Source organism: Macaca fascicularis, chromosome 10 (assembly GCF_037993035.2).
Source record: "Macaca fascicularis isolate 582-1 chromosome 10, T2T-MFA8v1.1".
NCBI lineage: Eukaryota > Metazoa > Chordata > Mammalia > Primates > Cercopithecidae > Macaca > Macaca fascicularis.
The window spans coordinates 8,939,508-8,958,634 of record NC_088384.1 but is presented as its reverse complement, the minus strand read 5'-3'; the positions used below and the strand labels follow the sequence as shown (position 1 = coordinate 8,958,634).

The window sequence follows — 19,127 nt, the reverse complement described above, 5'->3', positions numbered from 1 at the left end:
GAGCAGGAATGAACCCAGGGTCCCAAAGGGAGGATGTCAGAACAGCCCCAAAACTTCCAGGACAGGGAGGGAGGAACCCACCTCTGCCTTCAGTTCAAGCAGCGGCCTGAAGCGGCAGGAAGAACTCGGGGGCTGGATGGGCAAACTGGGGCAGAGCTAGACAAGGCTGCATGTGCCCAGGCCTGCACCCCAAGAGAGGGGCTGCAGAGGCCACTGCACCTGAGAGCCCCTTGGGAAATGGGGCAGCCAGGACTGAGGTAGGCTTCACAGGGCAAAAAGTGGGAGCCTTCCCTGCCCAGGAACTCCAAAAACCCAAAGCCAGGCTTCCACCCTGCACGGGGTGGGCACCCAGAGCATGGCCAGTGGCTGGGACAGTGGCAGAGGAGGAGGGGGGCTGGCTAAGAGCCAGACTGGGCCAGGGACGGAGCTGAGACTAAAACCCCTGAGGTCTTGTTAAGTGGGTCTTATGCTGAGGCCAGGGCCAATCACATAACCAGTTCCAGTCAGAGCTGGAACCAAACCCAGCGCCCTGAGGGTGCACTCCCTGTGGGGTTCCCAATACCCGGCATGGCCAGGAGAGGGACTGTGAAGGAGCCATGCGGCAGGTGGGTGCTGCAGAGGCGCTTACATCCAAATGTGGCAAAGTCCACAGGTGGACGGTGTCATCACTTAGTGGGGGATAACAGACCTCTCCAATGGGGGAGGACATCACAGATGCCCATCCAGGCTCAGTACAAGAACCCTCTGACCTCAGCAGTGTTCTAGCACAGAGCAGCTGCCGCAAGGGGAGACCCGTCCCTGCACGTGTGAGCAGAGGCAAATCGCAGGAAAGACGGTGCAGACACTGCTCAGGATCAGGAGTGCAGGTGGCCCACCAACCTCTGCCCAGCAGCCCAGGCCTCAAAGGTGCCTCTACCAGAAGCCTCTGCATTGTAGGCAAACACAGCCCCAAGGCCTTCTGGAAGTGGATTCCAGGATTATCAATTGGTCCCAACAGTCAAGGTCAGAAACCCATGCCAGAAAACATTTGGAGGAAGAATAGAAATGAGATGGCCGGGCATGGTGGCCTATAATCCCAGCACTTTGGGAAGCCGAGGCGGGCAGATCACCTGAGGTCAGGAGTTCGAGACCAGCCTGAACAACATGGAGAAACCCCCGTCTCTACTGAACCTACAAAATTAGCTGGGCGTGGTAGTGCATGCCTGTCATCCCAGCTACTCAGGAGGCTGAGGCAGAAGAATCACTTGAATCCAGGAGGCAGAGGTCGCAGTGAGCCGAGATTGCGCCATTGTAGTCTAGCCTGGGCAACAAGAGTGAAACTCAATCTCAAAAAAAAAAAAAAAAAAAAAAGGAACAGAAATGAGGACAAGAGACGAATAATTATGGTGCTGGCCAACCTCTAGTAGGGTAGCCAGGTGGGGCAAAGCACAGAGCACCCAGAGCAGGCCCGCTGCGGAACCTGCAAAGCCACGCGGGCACAATGCGGGGGCAAAGCTGCAATCCTAGGACATCTGCCACACACTCCCTTGTGTAACATCCCTATGATGAAATACTAAAAGGATCCATGTTGTACGGCTGGCTAAAAAACCAGGTTATCAGAACAAGAAACTGCGTGTGCACACCCGCACCTCCACACACCCGCGTGTATGAACGAGATACCCATATAGGGTCTGGCAGGCTCACGCTGAGCGGTGACCTGGGCCATCTGCATGGGGCCCTGGGATGCGGCAATGGGGTAGGGATGGAGGTCGTCCTTCACAGAATTTTTATTGTGAGCACATATAAATAATACATTATTTCTGGAATTAAGAAACAATAGGGCCAGACACGGTGGCTCATGCCTGTAATCCCAGCACTTCGGGAGGCTGAGGCTGGCAGATCACCTGAGGTCGAAGTTGGAGACCAGCCTGACCAACATGGAGAAACCCCGTCTCTACTAAAAGTACAAAATTAGCCGGTGGTGCATGCTTATAATCCCAGCCACCTGGGAGGCTGAGGCCTGAGAATCGCTTGAACCTGGGAGGCTGAGGTTGCGGTGAGTCGAGATTGTGCCATTGCACTCCAGCCTGGGCAACAAGAGCGAAACTCCGTCTCAGAAAAAAAAAAAAAAGGAACAACAGTAACAGAGCCAGGCATAATGGTGCATGCACATGGTCCCAGCTACTTAGAAGGCTTGTGCCCAAGAGTGAGAGGTTGCAGTAAGCAGCCTGGGTGACAGAGCGAGACCTTGTTCTAAAAAAACACAAACACACACAAAAAAACCACCAATAACAAGGGAAAAGAATGTTAACAGGTTTCAAAATGTTATGATTTCATTTGGGTAAGAAAAAAACATGTGTGCCTGCTCACATAAGTATAAAACATACCACAGGGCTGGGTGCGGTGGCTCACGCCTGTAATTCCAGCACTTTGAGAGGCCAAGTCAGGTGGATCACCTGAGGTCAGGAGTTCAAGACCAGCCTGGCCAGCATGGTGAAACCCCAATTCTACTAAAAATACAAAAAAAATTAGCAGGGTGTGGTGGGCACCTGTAATCCCAGCTACTTGGGAGGCTGAGGCAGGAGAATCGCTTGAACCTAGGAGGCAGAGGTTGCAGTGAGCTGAGATCACGCCATTGCACTACAGTCTGGGCAACGAGAGTGAAACTCCATCTCAAAAACAAACAGCCGGGTGCGGTGGCTCACACCTGTAATCTCAGCACTTTGGGAGGCCGAGGCGGGCAGATCACGAGGTCAGGAGATCGAGACTATCCTGGCTAACCCGGTGAAACCCCATCTCTACTAAAAATACAAAAAATTAGCCGGGCATGGTGGCGGGCACCTGTAGTATCAGCTACGTGGGAGGCTGAGGCAGGAGAATGGCGTGAACCTGGGAGGTGGAGTTTGCAGTGAGCCGAGATTGCACCACTGCACTCAGCCTAGGTGACAGAGCAAGACTCCATCTTGGAAAAAAAAAAAAATCATATCCCAAAGGTAAGTGTGGTCTCATCTGGAAGGTGGTGATTTACTTTTTTTTGTTTTTTTATTTTTTTGAAACGGAGTTTCGCTCTTATCACCCAGACTGGAGTGCAATGGTGTGATCTCAGCTCACTGCAACCTCTGTCTCCCGCTTCAAGTGATTCTCCTGCCTCAGCCTCCCGAGTAGCTGGGATTACATGCACCTGCCACCATGCCCGGCTAATTTTCGTATTTATTTATTCTTTTGAGATGGAGTCTTGCTCTGTAGCCCAGGCTGGAGTGCAGTGGCACAATCTCAGCTCACCGCAAGCTCCACCTTCCAGGTTCACGCCATTCTCCTGCCTTAGCCTCTAGAGCAGCTGGGATTACAGGTGCCCGCCACCACGCCTGGCTAATTTATTTATTTATTTATCTCGAGACAGAGTCTCGCTCTGTCACCCAGGCTGGAGCGCAGTGGCGCCATCTCGGCTCACTGCAAGCTCCGCCTCCCGGGTTCACACCATTCTCCTGCCTCAGCCTCCCCAGCAGCTGGGACTACAGGCGCACGCTGCCACGCCCAGCTAATTTTTTGTATTTTTAGTAGAGACAGGGTTTCACTGTGTTAGCCAAGATGGTCTCGATCTCCTGCCCTTGTGATCCGCCCACCTCGGCCTCCCAAAGTGCTGGGATTACAGGTGTGAGCCACCGTGCCTGGCCTAATTTTCGTATTGTTAGTAGAGATGGGGTTTCACTATGTTGGCCAGGCTGGTCTCAGGTGATCCACTGGCCTCAACCTCCCAAAGTGCTGGGATTACAGGCGTGAGTCACCGTGCCTGGCTGGTAATTTACTTTTCATTTTGTATTTTTTTTTTTGCTTCTGAATGTCAACGTCTCTGTGAGCTCCTGGGATAATTACAGACACTTGCTCCAAAAGTTCCAGGAAGCGGCCAGCTCCGTGCCATGGAAGCCTGAGATTCCTGTGAAGCCTGAGTCAGATGCACCAGGCACAAGCCCAGGGTGGAGACTTGGGCCCTGGCAGACGACATTCTCTGCTGTGACTCAGTTTTCCCTGCCACACCCCTCCTGTGCCTGCTGGGGGTGGCCAGAAATAGAGCAAGGGAGGGGCTCCGAAGAGGGCAAGCGACCGAAGGAAGCAGCCTTTACTGGGCAGCAAGGCAAAAGAGGGAGAGGTTGGTTTTAAATCATAATCAGAGCTTTGAAAAAAAGGAGTCGGCCAGGCACAGTGGCTCAAGCCTGTAATCCCAGCACTTTGGGAGGCCGAGACGGGTGGATCACGAGGTCAGGAGATCGAGACCATCCTGGCTAACACGGTGAAACCCCGTCTCTACTAAAAAAATACAAAAAACTAGCCGGGTGAGGTGGCGGGCGCCTGTAGTCCCAGCTACTCGGGAGTCTGAGGCAGGAGAATGGCGTAAATCCGGGAGGCAGAGCTTGCAGGGAGCTGAGATCCGGCCACTGCACTCCAGCCTGGGCGACAGAGCAAGACTCTGTCTCAAAAAAAAAAAAAAAGAAAAAAAGGAGTCAGGTCAGGAACCATGGCTCATGCCTGTAATCCCAACACTTTGGGAGGTGGAGGGGCAGGGATCACTAGAGCCCAGGAGTTTGAGACCAGCCTGGGCAACAGGACGAAACCCCACCTCTACAAAAAATACAAAAATTAGGCCGGGCGCGGTGGCTCACGCCTGTCATTGCAGCTACTCAGGGGGCTGAGGTAGGAGAATCACTTGAGCCTGGGGAGGCAGAGGTTGCGGTGAGTCGAGATTGCACCACTGCACTCCAGCCTGGGACACAGAGCAAGACTCTGTCTCAAAAAAAAGTATGAACTAACTAATGAAAGAAAGTAAGAATCAAACAGGGCAGAGGGAGCCCACACAGCTCAGAGCACCCAGGGAATCTGCACAGATGTGAAAGGTGTCCAGGTCCAGCAGTACCAGGCTGTGGGGAATGAGGCTGGGGGAGGGGGAGGAGGGAGGAGAGCTTATCTTCAAACCTCTCACCCCCTGCATTCCTACCCCATAAATGGACCTAAAAGTTCTGAGGGGTTCCTTCCACTCTGACCTTCCATGAGGCAGTGAGTGTGGTTCAGAGAATGGGCTCTGTGGACAGAGAGACCAGGGTTTAAATCCCTCAGCCACTTCCTGGTGGCCTTAGCAAAGGACATCACCTCGCTTTCTCCATCTGTAGAATGGGCGGACAACAGTATCTACTTCAGAGCGGGACCATGCCCTGAGCACAGAGTAGATGCCTGTAGGTGCCTGGGCAATGCTGTGATGCTGACGAGGCAGCAGCAGTGGCCGGCACTCACCTCCCGGTCGATGAGCCGCAGTGAGTACTTGATGTCCGGACTCTCGAGGGTGATGGCTGGCGTGGAGCGCCGGAACAGCTTCATGAGCAGACTGTATAGGAACCAGACTGGGGAGAGCACCACATGGCCCAACTGAAACGACAGGGACCCGTGGGGTCAGCACAGAAGCCTGCCTTTCCCTAAACACACCGGCTCGTCCACACTCCCAGGCCTCTGCTCATGCTGTCCCCTCTGCCGGGAGCACCCTCTCCCCACCACCCTCATCCAGACAGCATCATCAATTTTGGTGCCCACTAGGAGAAGCTATAAAGACCAGACTGAGCATTACACCTGTTGCTCATTACACTTGTCACTGAGCATTACCCAGGCTTCTATGCTCAGTACCATGAGAAAAAGCTCCATTTCCTCTGAGGAGCCAGGACCAAAAAGTGCTGTGTCTCTAAGCACATATCCTTTTTCACTTTGGCTACTAGGAAGCTCAGAGCAAAATTAATCTTGAGCACAAGATATTTGTGTTCCCTCCTTCTCTTCCTTCCTTTAGTCAACTTCCCTGGTTTTTGTTTTGTTTTGTTTTGTTTTTGATACAGAGTCTCGCTCTGTCACCCCACCACCCAGGTTGGAGTGCAGTGGCCCGATCTCGGCTCACTGCAACCTCTGCCTCCTGGGTTCAAGCAATTCTCTGCCTCAGCCTCCCGAGTAGCTGGGATTACAGGCACCTATCATCATGCCTGGCTAATTTTTGTATTTTTAGTAGAGACAGGGTTTCACCACGTTGGCCAGGCTGGTCTTGAACTCCCGACCTTGTGATCCACCTGCCTCGGCCTCCCAAAGTGCTGGGATTACAGGCGTGAGCCACCACACCCAGCAACTTCCCTGGTCTTATTAAGCGATGTCAAGTTCTAGCTTGATTTAGACAAACAGACAAATAATAACCCCAACTCAGAATCTATCTGAAAGGACTACACTGACCAAATGGCTCTATGGCACCTTTAAATCCGGTCCCTTGGGGCCACTGAGATTGATGCTCTCCTCTTTGCTCTCCCACAGAGCACACTAGAACAAGTCAGTGAAGCTGGGTGAACTGAGCCACTTCCCCCAAATGACATCCATGAATGTCCCTGAGCCCTGAGGTTTTGCCATCAGGTGTAAGGAAAGCAAAGCACCGAGCCAGGCACTGGGAAGGTCACTGGCTGTGTGACCCCAAGAACGTCCCTTCCCCTCTCAACTGGAGTGGACCAGGTGATCTGCAAGGCCCCCAGAGCTGCGACTCTACTGCTCAGATCACCAAGGTCAACAGCCTCGGGGATCCCAGGGCCACATCGGGCACCACACAGGCACAGCCCTCGCAGTAACCCCACGCGGTAGGCACTGTCACCACCACCATTTCGCAGATGAGGAAACAACCCAGAAGGGCAAAGCGACTCACTCAGTCACACAGCTGGCAGGTCGGAGCTGACCCAGAGTCCACTCATCCCTTATACCACACTGGGAACCTCAGGCTCAGGCGGACCGCGCCACACAGCCCCTGAGGGGCTGTTCCTTTCCAGACCCTGCCCCCGACATCTCAGCCTCACGAAGGCCCTAAAACGGGGCCAGGCATAGTGGCTCACGCCTGTAATCCCAACACTCTGGGAGGCGGAGGCAGGGGAACAGTTTGAATCCAGGAGTTTGAAACCAGCCTGGGCAACAAGGTGAAACTGTCTCTAGAAAAAATATAAAAAGTTAGCTGGTTGTAGGCCGGGCACAGTAGCTTACACCTGTAATCCCAGCACTTTGGGAGGCCGAGGCGGGTGGATCACCTGAGGTCAGGGGTTCAAGACAAGCCTGGCCAACATGGCGAAATCCCGTCTCTACTAAAAATACAAAAATTAGCCAGGCGTGGTGGCGGGTGCCTGTAATCCCAGATCCTTGGGAGGGTGGGGCAGGAGAATCGCTTGAACCTGGGAGGTGGAGGTTGCAATGAGCCAAGATCATGCCATTGCACTCCCGCCTGGGCATCAAGAGCGAGGCTCCATCTCAAAAAAAAAAAAAGTTAGCTGGTTGCGGTGTCACATGCCCGTGGTCCCAGCTACTCAGATGGTAGAGGCAAAAAGATTGCTTGAGTCCAGGAGTTCGAGACCAGCCTGGGCAACATAGCAAAACTCTGTCTCTATTCAAAAAGAAAAGCCCTAAAAGTTGGTTAGAAAACCCAAATCCCTGGCTGGGCACACACCTGTAATCCCAGCTACTCAGGAGGCTGAGGCAGGAAAATCACTTGAATCTGGGAGGAGGAGGTTGCAGTGAGCCAAGATTGTACCACCACACTCCAGCCTGGGAGACAGAGCAAGACTCCATATCGGGAAAAAAAAAAAAAAAAGAGGCTGGGCGCGGTGGCTCACGCTTGTAATCCCAGCACTTAGGGAGGCTGAGGCAGGTGGATCATCTGAGGTCAGGAGTTCGAGACCAGCCTGGCCAACATCGTGAAATCCAGTTTCTACTAAAAATGCAAAAAATTAGCTGGGTGTGGTGGCGCATGCCTGTAATCCTAGCTACTTGGGAAACTGAGGCAGGAGAAATGCTTGAACTCAGGAGGTGGAGGTTGCAGTGAGCCGAGATTGCGCCATTGCACTACCACTTGGGCAACGAGAGAGAAACTCCATCTCAAAAAAAAAAAAAAAAAAAAGGCCAGGCACGGTAGCTCACATTTGTAATCCCAGCACTTTAGGAGGCCAAGGCAGGCAGATCACTTGAGGTCAGAAGATCGAGACCAGCCTGGCCAACATGGTGAAACCCCATCTCTACCAAAAATACAAAAATTAGCTGGGTGTGGTGGGCTACCCCAGCTACTTGGGCGGCTGGAGCAGGAGAATCGCCTGAACCCGGGAGGTGGAGGTTGCAGTGAGCTGAGATCGTGCCACTGCACTAGCCTGGGTGATAGAGCGAGACTCTTGTCACAGAAAAAAAAAAAAAAAGTGGGGGGCCAGGCACAGTGGCTCACGCCTGTAATCCCAGCAGTTGGGAGGCCGAGGCGGGTGGATCACCCGAGGTCAGGAGTTGGAGACCAGCCTGACCAACATGGAAAACCGCGTCTCTACCAAAAATACAAAAATTAGCTGGGTGTGGTGGCATGCGTCTGCAATCCCAGCTACTCGGGAGGCTGAGGCATGAGAATCACTTGAATCCAGAAGGTGGAGGTTGCAGTGAGCTGAGATCGCACCACTTCACTCCAGCCTGGGCGACAGAGCAAGACTCCCTCTCAAACAAAAAAATCCAAAAAAATTAAAAACCAAAAACTGCTGACAGACTCCAAGAGCTGAAGGATCCTCCCCTAAACCTCAGAGAGAGCACAGCCCTGCCCTCCTGACACCTGGATCTCAGACTTCTGGCCTCCAGAACTATAAGAGAATAAGGTTCTGTTGTCTTCAGCTGCCTGGTTTGCAGAAAATTTGTTATGGCAGCCCTGGTAAACTAGTACAGAAGCCAAAGAGACAGGACGAACTCCGGCATGTGGTTTTACATTAGCACTGGCCCAAGAAAGAATTGTTATAAAGGCCAATACTGAGACAATTGATGAAATTTGGCCAGCCTGGCCAACATGGTGAAACCCCATCTCTACTAAAACCACAAAAATTAGCTGTGCATGGTGGCGGGTGCCTGTAATCCCAGCTACTTTGGGGGCTGAGGCAGGACAACTGCTTGAACACAGGAGGCGGAGGTTGCAGTGAGCCAAGATCATGCCACTGGACTCCAGCCTGGATGACAAGAGCCAAGACTCCATCTCAAAAAAAAAAAAAAAATTTGAATAAGGCTTGTGGATTAGATAATAGTGTTGTACCAATGTTACTTTCCTGTAATTATTCTGTGGTTATGCAAAAGAATGTCCTTGTTCTTAGGAGATACACACCGAAATATTTAGGGGCAAAGGGGCAAACTTACTCTCAAATGGTTCAAAAGATAGACACAGATGACCCTTGAACATGGGTTGGAACTGCTTGGTTCACTTTTTTTTTGGAATTTTTGACAAATCTTGTTTTATTCAGATAGCAGTCTGATCACACCTGGTCCAACAACACTCAAATAATAAATCAAATATAATCAGATGTTAAAGATTGGTCTTCAAACATTCTAGCCAATGATGCCACGCTTGCCTATGATCTCTCCGACATAAAACCACATCAGGCCGGGCGCGGTGGCTCAAGCCTGTAATCCCAGCACTTTGGGAGGCCAAGACGGGCGGATCACGAGGTCAGGAGATCGAGACCATCCTGGCTAACACGGTGAAACCCCGTCTCTACTAAAAAATACAAAAAAAAAATTAGACGGGCGAGGTGGCGGGCGCCTGTAGTCCCAGCTACTCCGGAGGCTGAGGCAGGAGAATGGCGTGAACCCGGGAGGCAGAGCTTGACAGAGCAAGACTCCATCTCAAAAAAAAAAAAAGAAATAATTTCAAAGTTACTGTAAAAGAGCATTTATGGGCTGGACGCGGTGGCTTACACCTGCAATCCTAGCACTTGGAAGGCTAAGGCTGGCCCATCGCTTGAGCTCAGAAGTTTGAGATTAGCCTGGGCAACATGGTGAAACTGTGTCTCTGCAAAAAAATTACCAAGGCCTGGTGGTACGTGCCTGTAGCCCCAGTTACTTCGGGGACTGAGGTGGGAGGATTGCTTGGGTACAAGAGGTCAAGGCTACAGTGAGCTGAGATCATGCCTCTGCACTCCAGCCTGGGTGATAAAGTGAAACCCTGTCTCAAAAAAAAAAAAAACAAAAACAGAGCTCTCATGTACTCTTCACCCAGATGTACCTAACGTTATTATTTGCTACGTTTGCTTTATTTCTCTCTATACAGTATATATCCAATGTATATTAAATATATTAGATACTACATGTGTGCATATATACACGGTGGACCCTTGAATGGCATGGGGGTTAGGGGCTGACCTGTATAGTTGACAGTCCATGTATAGGCCAGGTGCGGTGGCTCACACCTGTAATCCCAGCACTGTGGGAGGCCGAGGCAGGCAGATCACCCGAGGTCAGAAGTTCAAGACCAGCCTGGCCAACATGGTGAAACCCCATCTCTACTAGTGATACAAAAATTAACCAGGTGTGGTGGTGGGCACCTGTAATCCCAGCCACTTGGGAGGCTGAGGCAGGAGAATCGCTTGAGCCCAGAAGGCAGAGGTTGCAGTGAGCCAAGATCACGCCACTGCACTCCAGCCTGGGCCAGACCTGTCTTTAAAAAAAAAAAAAAAAAAAATCCATGTATAACTTCTGGTTTCCCCAAAACTTTCGTACTAGTATACTATTGACTAAAAGCCTTACCAATAACGTATTTGTATATTTTATGTATTGTATACTATATTTTTACAGTAAAGTAAGCTAGAGAAAACTGTTCTCATAAGGGGCCGGGCGCGGTGGCTCACACCTGTAATCCCAGCACTTTGGGAGGCCGAGACAGGAGGATCATAAGGTCAGGAGTTCAAGACCAGCCTGGCCAACATGGTGAAACCCCATCTCTACTAAAAATACAAAAACTAGCTGGGCATGGTGGCACGTGCCTGTAATCCCAGCTACTCGGGAGGCTGAGACAGGAGAACTGCTTCAACCCGGGAGGTGGAGGTTACAGTGAGCTGAGACCACGCCACTGTACTCCATCCTGGGTGACAGAGCAAGACTCCGTCTCAAAAAATAAATAAAGAGAAAATAAATCATAAGGAAGAGAAAACATATTTACTATTCATTAAGAGGAAGTGGATCATCATAAAGGTCTTCATCCTTGTTCTCAGGTTGAGAAGGCTGAGGAGGAGGCAGGGGGTGGTCTTGCGGTCTCAGGTGACAGAGGGGGAGGAAGATCCTTGTATAAGTGAACCACGCGTCCTGGCCAGGCGTGGTGGCTCACCCCTGTAATCCCAGCACTTTGGGAGGCAGAGGTGGGCAGATCACAAGGTCAGGAGTTCGAGACCAGCCTGGCCAACATGGTGAAACCCTGTCTCTACTAAAAATACAAAGATTAGCCAGACGTGGTGGCAGGCACCTGTAATCCCAGCTACTCGGGAGGCTGAGGCAGGAAAATCACTTGAACCTGGGAGGGGAGGTTGCAGTGAGCTGAGATCACGCCACTGCACTCCAGCCTGGGTGACAGAGTAAGACTCCATCTCAAAATAAATAAATAAATAAATAAGTGAACCACACAGGGTCCTTCCGGGGGGGTGACCTTCAGCTGACCGTTTGGGATGATGGACTTTCCATCCCAGAACGTTGGCTCAATTTGTCCATAACCTTGGGGAGAAGACCCCAGCACTGGTGAAGACCACTGTGACTTATTTGAAGCCTCGACTGGCCACATTTTGGTACTATTCCACAGTTGAGCTGGTTCCTCCCACCCCTGCTGAGATCCCTGGAACGATTCAGAGCCTGAAAAAAATAGTCAGTAGTGCTCAGCCTGGTAGCTTCAAACAGCTCACGGCTAAGGAAGCCGTGCTGAGTGGTTTGCTGGCCACTGAGGTGTTGATGTGTTTTTTTGTTTTTTTGTTTTTTTTTTTTTGAGACGAGTCTTGCTCTGTCGCCCAGGCTGGAGTGCAGTGGCCGGATCTCGGCTCACTGCAAGCTCTGCCTCCTGGGTTCACGCCATTCTCCTGCCTCAGCCTCCCGAGTAGCTGGGACTACAGGCACCCGCCACCACGTCCCTAAGTTTTTTGTACTTTTTTTTTTTTTTTTTGAGACGGAGTCTCGCTCTGTCGCCCAGCCCAGGCTGGAGTGCAGTGGCGCGATCTCGGCTCACTGCAAGCTCCGCCTCCCGGGTTCACGCCATTCTCCTGCCTCAGCCTCCCGAGTAGCTGGAACTACAGGTGCCCACAACCGCGCCCGGCTAATTTTTTGTAATTTTTAGTAGAGACGGGGTTTCACCGTGGTCTCGATCTCCTGACCTTGTGATCCGCCCGCCTCGGCCTCCCAAAGTGCTGGGATTACAGGTGTGAGCCACCGCGCCCGGCCAGTAACTTTGAAATTATTTCAAAATAAAAAGTGTGTGAAGCCCATACTGGTAGTTCAATTAGAGAGACTGAGAAGTCAAAGTTCATATAAAACACTGGCTCTCAAGAAAGCTGTTTCACAGCTTGTTTATATAGCCTCCCCATATACCTCCCTGACTGTAGTTCTCTCAGCAAATGTGCATGTGTGTTCTCTTCTTATCATTACCCTACTAGTTCCCTTTTCACCTTGACTGCCAGGAAGCTCGGAAACAAGTTCCTTGCATGCGTGCAGGCCTCTCTACTTCCTTTGTGGGATCTGCTACGGGCCCCTTGAGGTAGTGTATCCTGCAGAACACAGACAAGTGCCTCCGCTCTACGCGGGGCCAGGTAAGACGCTGCTAACCTCTCAAGGCCTAGCCCCATCGCCCCTCCCCTTCTGGAAACCCCACCAGGAGTCCTTACTCTGCAACGATTTGAGGAGGGTGCTCTGGCGGAGCCGCGTGTCCTGTCCCTAGAAGGCAAGGGCCACTGCCTGGCCTATCTCCTTGAAGAGATGTGAGATGAGATAAGCGGGGTCCCAGGTCACATAGGGGTCTATAACTTGGGAAGTGCCAGCTCACACACAGGAGCTTTTCCTGCCACCCTCATGGGGCCACTACCAACTGAGAAGTGGAATAGCCAAGTGAAGGAAGGGCAGGGTGCTACAACCTCATACCAGGCCTGGCCCCCACCCCCAAACCAGCCCAGCAGCTCCAAGCTGCCCGGCTACAGTTACAGGCCCTTTGTTGGACTTAAAACAAAACGCCTCTCTCCCAGGCAGGGCCTCCGTGATGGGTGCAGCTGAGGCCTCGCTCCGTGGGGCCCTTGGTATTTGACCCACGGGTCTAAAAGAAGGGCTGTGGATGCCTAGCCCACCCCTCACCCATGCCCAGGGCCACCCAGCTGGGGTCTCTGGCCACCACCCATTTAATCAGCATGGCCCAGGTGTTTCACGCATCCTTCAAGGCCCCAGTTGGCAGCTGTGGACTTGGGTCAGAGAGACCAGGATCTGAGTCCCAGCTTAGTACAGCAGAAGAGTCGCTTCACCTCCCTGGGCCCTACCTGGAGGATGGGGAGGGTGGGGAGGAAGGAGGCACCCAGCGGTCAGCGCCCCTGAGCTGGCGCTGTTCCGAGTAGGGGCCACGGGTTTCCTGGGATATTCCCCACCTCAACCCTAGGCCGCGGGCGTGGTGATCATCCCAGCACGTGAGGAAACCGAAACCGAGGCCAGGAAAGGGGAGTGACCTTCCCCGAGTACACCAAAGCCAGCCCTCCAAGCACTGCTCACCACATGACACTGTTATCTGTCCCTCAGATAGATGAGGTGACCTGCCAAGGTCATGCAGCCCTGCGGGGTGGGCCGGGACTGGACTCCCAACGTCCAGCCCAAAGTGCCGCTCTTCCTGAGTCACCACCCAAGACAGGTGCCCTCTCTCTGCCCCAGTCACAGAGCTCACAGCCCAAATCTGATATCCTGCCTCACACAGTGAGGCCTGAGCACCTGCCCCCAGCCCCGGGGGCCCAAACCAACAGGCGGCTCCACCCCCTCCTCAAATACCCACCATAGCTCCCCACTGCCTACCTGAAGGCACTCTCTCTATGGCCCCAACTCTGGACTCACCTCCCAGCTCTCTGCTCTCTCAACATTAAGCCCTTCTTGCTTCAGGCGTTAGCATATGCTCTCCTCTCTGCCCTAAATGTCCTTCATCTGCAGGCATCCAACCAGCAAACTCCTATTCATCCCTCAGAGCCCAGCTCAAACATCAAAATCTTCCCTGATGAGCCCTTCCCTAGCTAACCAGGCCCTTGGTAGACTTTTCACAGCCCCTGGTCCCCTCTGGAAACTCTCTGGGATGAGGACAATTCCGATGATTCCTCTGCTATCGACCTCTCCCTCAGTCACAGAAACCACACCCAGGGGGAATAGCGTCTAGGGAAAAAGTTGGCGGAAGTTACCTTTGCAGGAAATCATCATTGTTGGGGACCCTGGCAATGAACCTGAATGACATGAGGAGCTGGAGTTGTGCTTGCTGCTTCCTAGAGTTGTTTTCCAGCACAGCTGTGTCAGCGCACGGCCCAGCTTAAGGCCCCTCTGCGGGCAGCTGGCTTCAGCGGCTGCGAGGCACCTTCCCCTATTTCCTCCCTGGCCCTCCCACAGTGATGCAAGGTGGGAACCACCATGTTCTCCATGTGACAATGAGGGACAAATGCGTGACAGTGAGGGCACAAATGTAGCTCAAGGAGGCCCAGGGCGGAGCCTGGGTGTTGGTTTCTGATTTTCTGTTGCTTTCCCACTTCCCTCACTTGCCCTAACACTAAACCCACGGACGTGGGCCTGGGTGGGTGCCAGGCCAAGAAAAAGATACCCACGTGTCAGTGGCCCCAATGGCAAGTCCCTGAATGCTGGCCTTGGCCGTTGCACAGACCTTCCTCCAACCCCAGGCACCGGCTACCCACAAGTATCCAGAGGTGGCCCTGGAGCAGATCCCGGGATCTGTGTCTATCGTCACCACTGTATCCCCAATACTCCACGCAGAAAGCACTCAACAAATATTTGTGGAATGAATTCGTGAAGGGACAATAGGCTCCCACCCTCCCAGTCTTCTTATTTTGCCTAGAAGTTTCCAGAACCAGGACAAGAGCCCAGACTCCTGGGTGAGGGCGGGGCACAGCCTGTCCTATGTGTCAGAAAAGCCCGCTTGTCCTCCAAGAGCACAGGCATCAGAGGTGGGCTTAGGATCCGGCTCCAGGCTGTTCCCACGCCTGTTCCACACCCAGAGAGGATACACACAGCTCCCAGGGCTGAGCTGGGAGTCAGGCACTGCTCAGAAAGCCGGGCTCGCCGTGAGCAGCAGATGAGAGTCAGGGGCCTTCCTTCCAGTGTCCGCTCCCAACAACGGGGGCTGCCCGGAGCCGGAGGCGGCAGCCTTTGCTCCCGCCACCTCATTCAGTCCTCTAGCCTGTTCATGACTCCTCCCACTTTAGGTGAGGAAACCAAGCCTCAGGGGACAGACTTGAGCCCGGCGAAACCTTCCGGCCACTAAAGAGAAGGGGTGGGCTTTTTATTGGTAAAAGTTCTTATCTGGGGAGGCAGCCACGGGCAGACCATCACCATCTGTCAGTCATTTAGTCCACAAACCCCAGTGGGCACTCAAGTGGCAGGTCCCATGCCCAATGCGGGGGACACAGGCCAGGAGGCCCCACCTGAATTCAAGCCAAAGGGGGTGACAGACATGGGCAGAGAGGGTGCACCACAGCCAGGAGCAGTGGAGGGGCGAACGTTTTACCTCCAGAAAGCTAGAGGCCCTACCAGACTCACACGGTGGAGTACACTCTATTCCCACCAGCACGGCTTGGAACAGGCTCTGCCCCGTCCCCAACCACAGCACCACCCCCACCCCCACCCCCACCAGCAGTGGGCCAAGTAAACAGGAGGCAGATGGCTGAGGCCAAGGTCCCACCCCTGTGCCTCCTCAGCTGTGCTGCATGCGCACTTACACACACACTCACACACACAGACCACCTCAACCCAGCCACCTGCAGACCCAGGGGACAGCTGCCTCCCAGTTCCTGACCTAATGCCCACAGGCCATGCTCTGTCCCACCAGGGAACCCACCACCCGCCTCTCCTTGTTTCTAATAACACAGAGGGGAAGAGGGACACAGGGTGCCAGAGTCCCAGGGAGCCCCCAGCTAATACACCATAGCTGAGGGGTTGCGTAGCTCTGCTCCCCACGCATAGAATGCCCTGCTCAGCTGCCCACCCCTAGAATTCCCTACGGGGACCCTGGCCTCCACTCTGCCCAGGCCAGGTTTGGGATGGGCAGAGAGAGCTGCCAGGGCCCCCTACGTGGCAGGCCCAGTCGTCCCCAGGTGCCAGTTCCCTGCCCTGGAGCTTGGACAAGCCAGTCGGGTTACTTGCTTACCTGTCGCCCGCCTGCCCGCCAGCAGTCCCACCAGAATCTGAGCGGCACCTCCCTCCTGGTACTGTTCTAACAGGGAGGAAGTGGGAGGGAGCGGAGGAAGTTCTGCAGTGGGGGGCTCTGGCTTGGCTGGGAACTGTGGGAGAAGGGAACCCAGGAGGAGGAACAGGTGGACACAGAGCTGGGATCTGGGCCACCGACTAAGCATGGGGCTGCCAAGGACAGTAGGAAAGCCCGGCAGACTCTACCTGTCAGCCTGTCAGGGTCACTGAGCACTCACAGCCGGGCTGGGAAGCAGGGGAACCACAGTTCAGGATGGCAGGCCAACCTCCAACGTTCTCCCAGTGTGGCTGGCAGACTCCAGGGCCAACCCCTGGCCTGGATCCCCCAAAATGTTGGGAGAGGCCTCCCACGGGGCCTGCACGTCCTAGATAAGACACCTAGTACACCAGGCCCCCAGCCAGCCTCCTGCAGACTGTGGGGAGCCCTTAAGCCAGGAGGCCTAGCTCAGAACATGCTGGAGACATTCTGGACCAAGCGGGGACCCCAGCAGCACCCACAAAGGGTAATCCCCACCCACCCTTGGAGAGATGGGGCTCAGGGGGTTGGTGAAGGTCTCCCGACTCCCAGGCAGGGCTCTGCCCCTCACAGGGGACTACTCAGTCATTCAACAGAAATAAATGGAATGAGGCCAGGCACGGCAGCTCACACCTGTAATCCCAGCACTTTGAGGAAATGGGACGGGAGGATCACTTGAGCTCAGAAGTTTGTGACCAGCCTGGGCAACATAGCAAGACGTTGTCTCCATTAAAAATACAAAAAATTAGGCCAGGCACAGTGGCTCACTCCTGTAATCCCAGCACTTTGGAAGGCTGAGGCAGGTGGATCATCTGAGGTCAGGAGTTCGGGATCAGCTTGGCCAAGATGGCGAAGCCCTGTATCTACTAAAAGTACAAAAAATAGCTAGGTGTGATGGCGAGTGCCTATAATCCCAGCTACTTGGGAGGCTGAGGCAGGAGAATTGCCCGAGCCCAGGAAGTGGAGGTTGCAGTGAGCTGAGATCCGGCCACTGCACTCCAACCTGGGTGACAAAGAGAGACTCCGTCTCAAAAAAAAAAAAAAAAATTCAGACGGGCGTGTTGGCGCGTGCCTGTACTCAGAATGCTGAGGTAAAAGGATCACTTGTGCCCAAGAGGGTGAGGCTGCAGTGAGCTATGATCACACCACTACACTACAGTCCAGGTGAGACCCTGTCTCAAAAAAGAACACGAGAAATGTGTAGAGCAGCCAGGTGCTGGGGAAGTGGCCATAAATCCAACCACCAGCTGGAAGGTAAGGAGCACCACCAAAAACAGCAGGGAAGGGTTGAGTGGAGCCCAGGGGAAGCTTTGGAGACACAGGCAGGACATTTCAACAATAAAGGAGGCAGGTGCTTTCTGGGGAAGAATGGGGAGAGTGTTGCATGAAGGCTGGGGTGATGCCCACAGGTTCACCCTGGGGTCTGAATACCCCCAAGTTCTGGGTTAAGCCACATTTTCCTGAGCAACCGCCCAAGCCAAGAGGCCTTTTGCCTGGTTCCCCAAGGAGGAGCCTCTAGCGCCAGAGGGAGGGCCCAGGTGCCCTCCAAGTGGCAGATGCCAGGTGTGGAGGTGGAGGTGGAGGGGTGCTGGGCTGATTCCTTCTGTGTCTGCCTCCTCACACACAGCGGGTCACAGTTGAGGGGGGAGCTGCCCTCTGCAGCTGCAGCCTCCACGTGTCCACACAGACTCAAGCCTCCAGCCCCACCATGATCAACTTTTGAGAAACTGGAGAGAGGAGGTGGCCTGGGGGGAAGGGAAGGTGGTTCTAGGCCAGCCCAGAAGTGACAGCAGCAGAGTGGACTTTGAAACCCCATGGAGCAGGCTCCCTCGGGCGGCGGCGCTGTGGGACGGTGCATTTCCCCATCTGTGAAATGGGGCAAACGGCGCTGATACCATAAAGTGTGAGGTCCCCAGCACAGCTTGCAGAGTCAGTGGGAGCCTGGCCTCGCTGGCAGCCTGGCCCACTGCGCACTGGGAGGACGCCCCAGCGTCATCGGGGTTCTGTTCCTTGTTGCTAAAACGTGCAAAACCCTCTGACTCAGTGACATCGCGCACACACACGTTGTCACAGTCACATCGCCCATTCATATACTCCCGACACACACACATCACACGTTTCCATGCCCGCCCTTCACACCCACCGTCACACTCACACACTCTCAAGCCACAGTCATTCGCACGCTCGCTCACACACTCACACTCAGACGCGCACACACTCACAACCACGGGTCCCTCCAGCAGCCAAGGCCCCACGGCGGCCGGGGCAGGGCTCGGGTGCTCCCCGTTGCTGGGCTCTGCCGCGCACCCCGGGCAGGAGGGCTGGTTCCCCGGTACAGACGACCAGGGCGTGAGTCGCGGTCACCACGCTGCTCCCCCGGGCAGGGCTAGGGTGCGGTGGGGTGGGGCGCGGCGGGCTGGGCGGGCGGAGTGGGTGCGGCCGGTTGAGATGGGGCCGGGTTCGGCCCGGGTCCCGCGCCCCCTCCCGCAGGCCAGCCCGCCCCCTCGCCAATGGGTCCCTGTCCCTCGCGACGCCCTGCGGCCCCGGCGCCCCCTCCCCGCCTACCGTGCTCAGCTGGGCCCCCATGGTGGCCCTGCGCTGCGCTCCCTCTGCAGCCGCCGCCGAGACCGTCGCGCCCCAGCTCGCGTCACCCCGGAGCAGGGGCGGGGCCGAGGGGCCAGGCGGGCGCGCGGGGCGGGCGCGGGGGCGGGTACCGGGTCGCTCCGCCCGCTTCTGCCGCGCACTGGAGACGGGGAAGTGGGGATGCGCCCCTCTGCGCTGGAAGCTCTCCCGCCGCTGTGCGGCCCCACGCGGGACGGTGGCCTCTCTGGGCCTCGTTCGCCGCCATAAAGGAAGCAAGATGGCGCCCCCTGAA

The 19,127-nt window shown here is 54.5% G+C and overlaps 1 protein-coding gene across 3 annotated transcripts in view; it reads right to left on the bottom strand.

Moving 5' to 3' along the window:
• The window catches only part of CYB5R3 (cytochrome b5 reductase 3), a 31,443-nt gene extending 12,542 nt beyond the window's left edge, over window positions 1–18,901 (bottom strand). Inside the window, exons 1-2 of one of the 3 annotated variants that reach the window (XM_005567098.4) lie at window positions 18,818–18,901; window positions 5,263–5,394 (exon numbers count right to left, since the gene is read on the bottom strand). In XM_005567098.4, the coding sequence (XP_005567155.1) occupies window positions 5,263–5,394; window positions 18,818–18,838 (153 nt within the window). In that variant the 5' untranslated portion in view covers window positions 18,839–18,901. Of the gene's footprint in view, window positions 1–5,262; window positions 5,395–16,177; window positions 16,217–16,422; window positions 16,539–18,817 lie in introns of those variants that run through there. The other 2 variants (XM_045363522.3, XM_045363521.2) reach the window with 2 other exon arrangements.
• Between the last annotated feature and the right edge of the window lie 226 nt (window positions 18,902–19,127).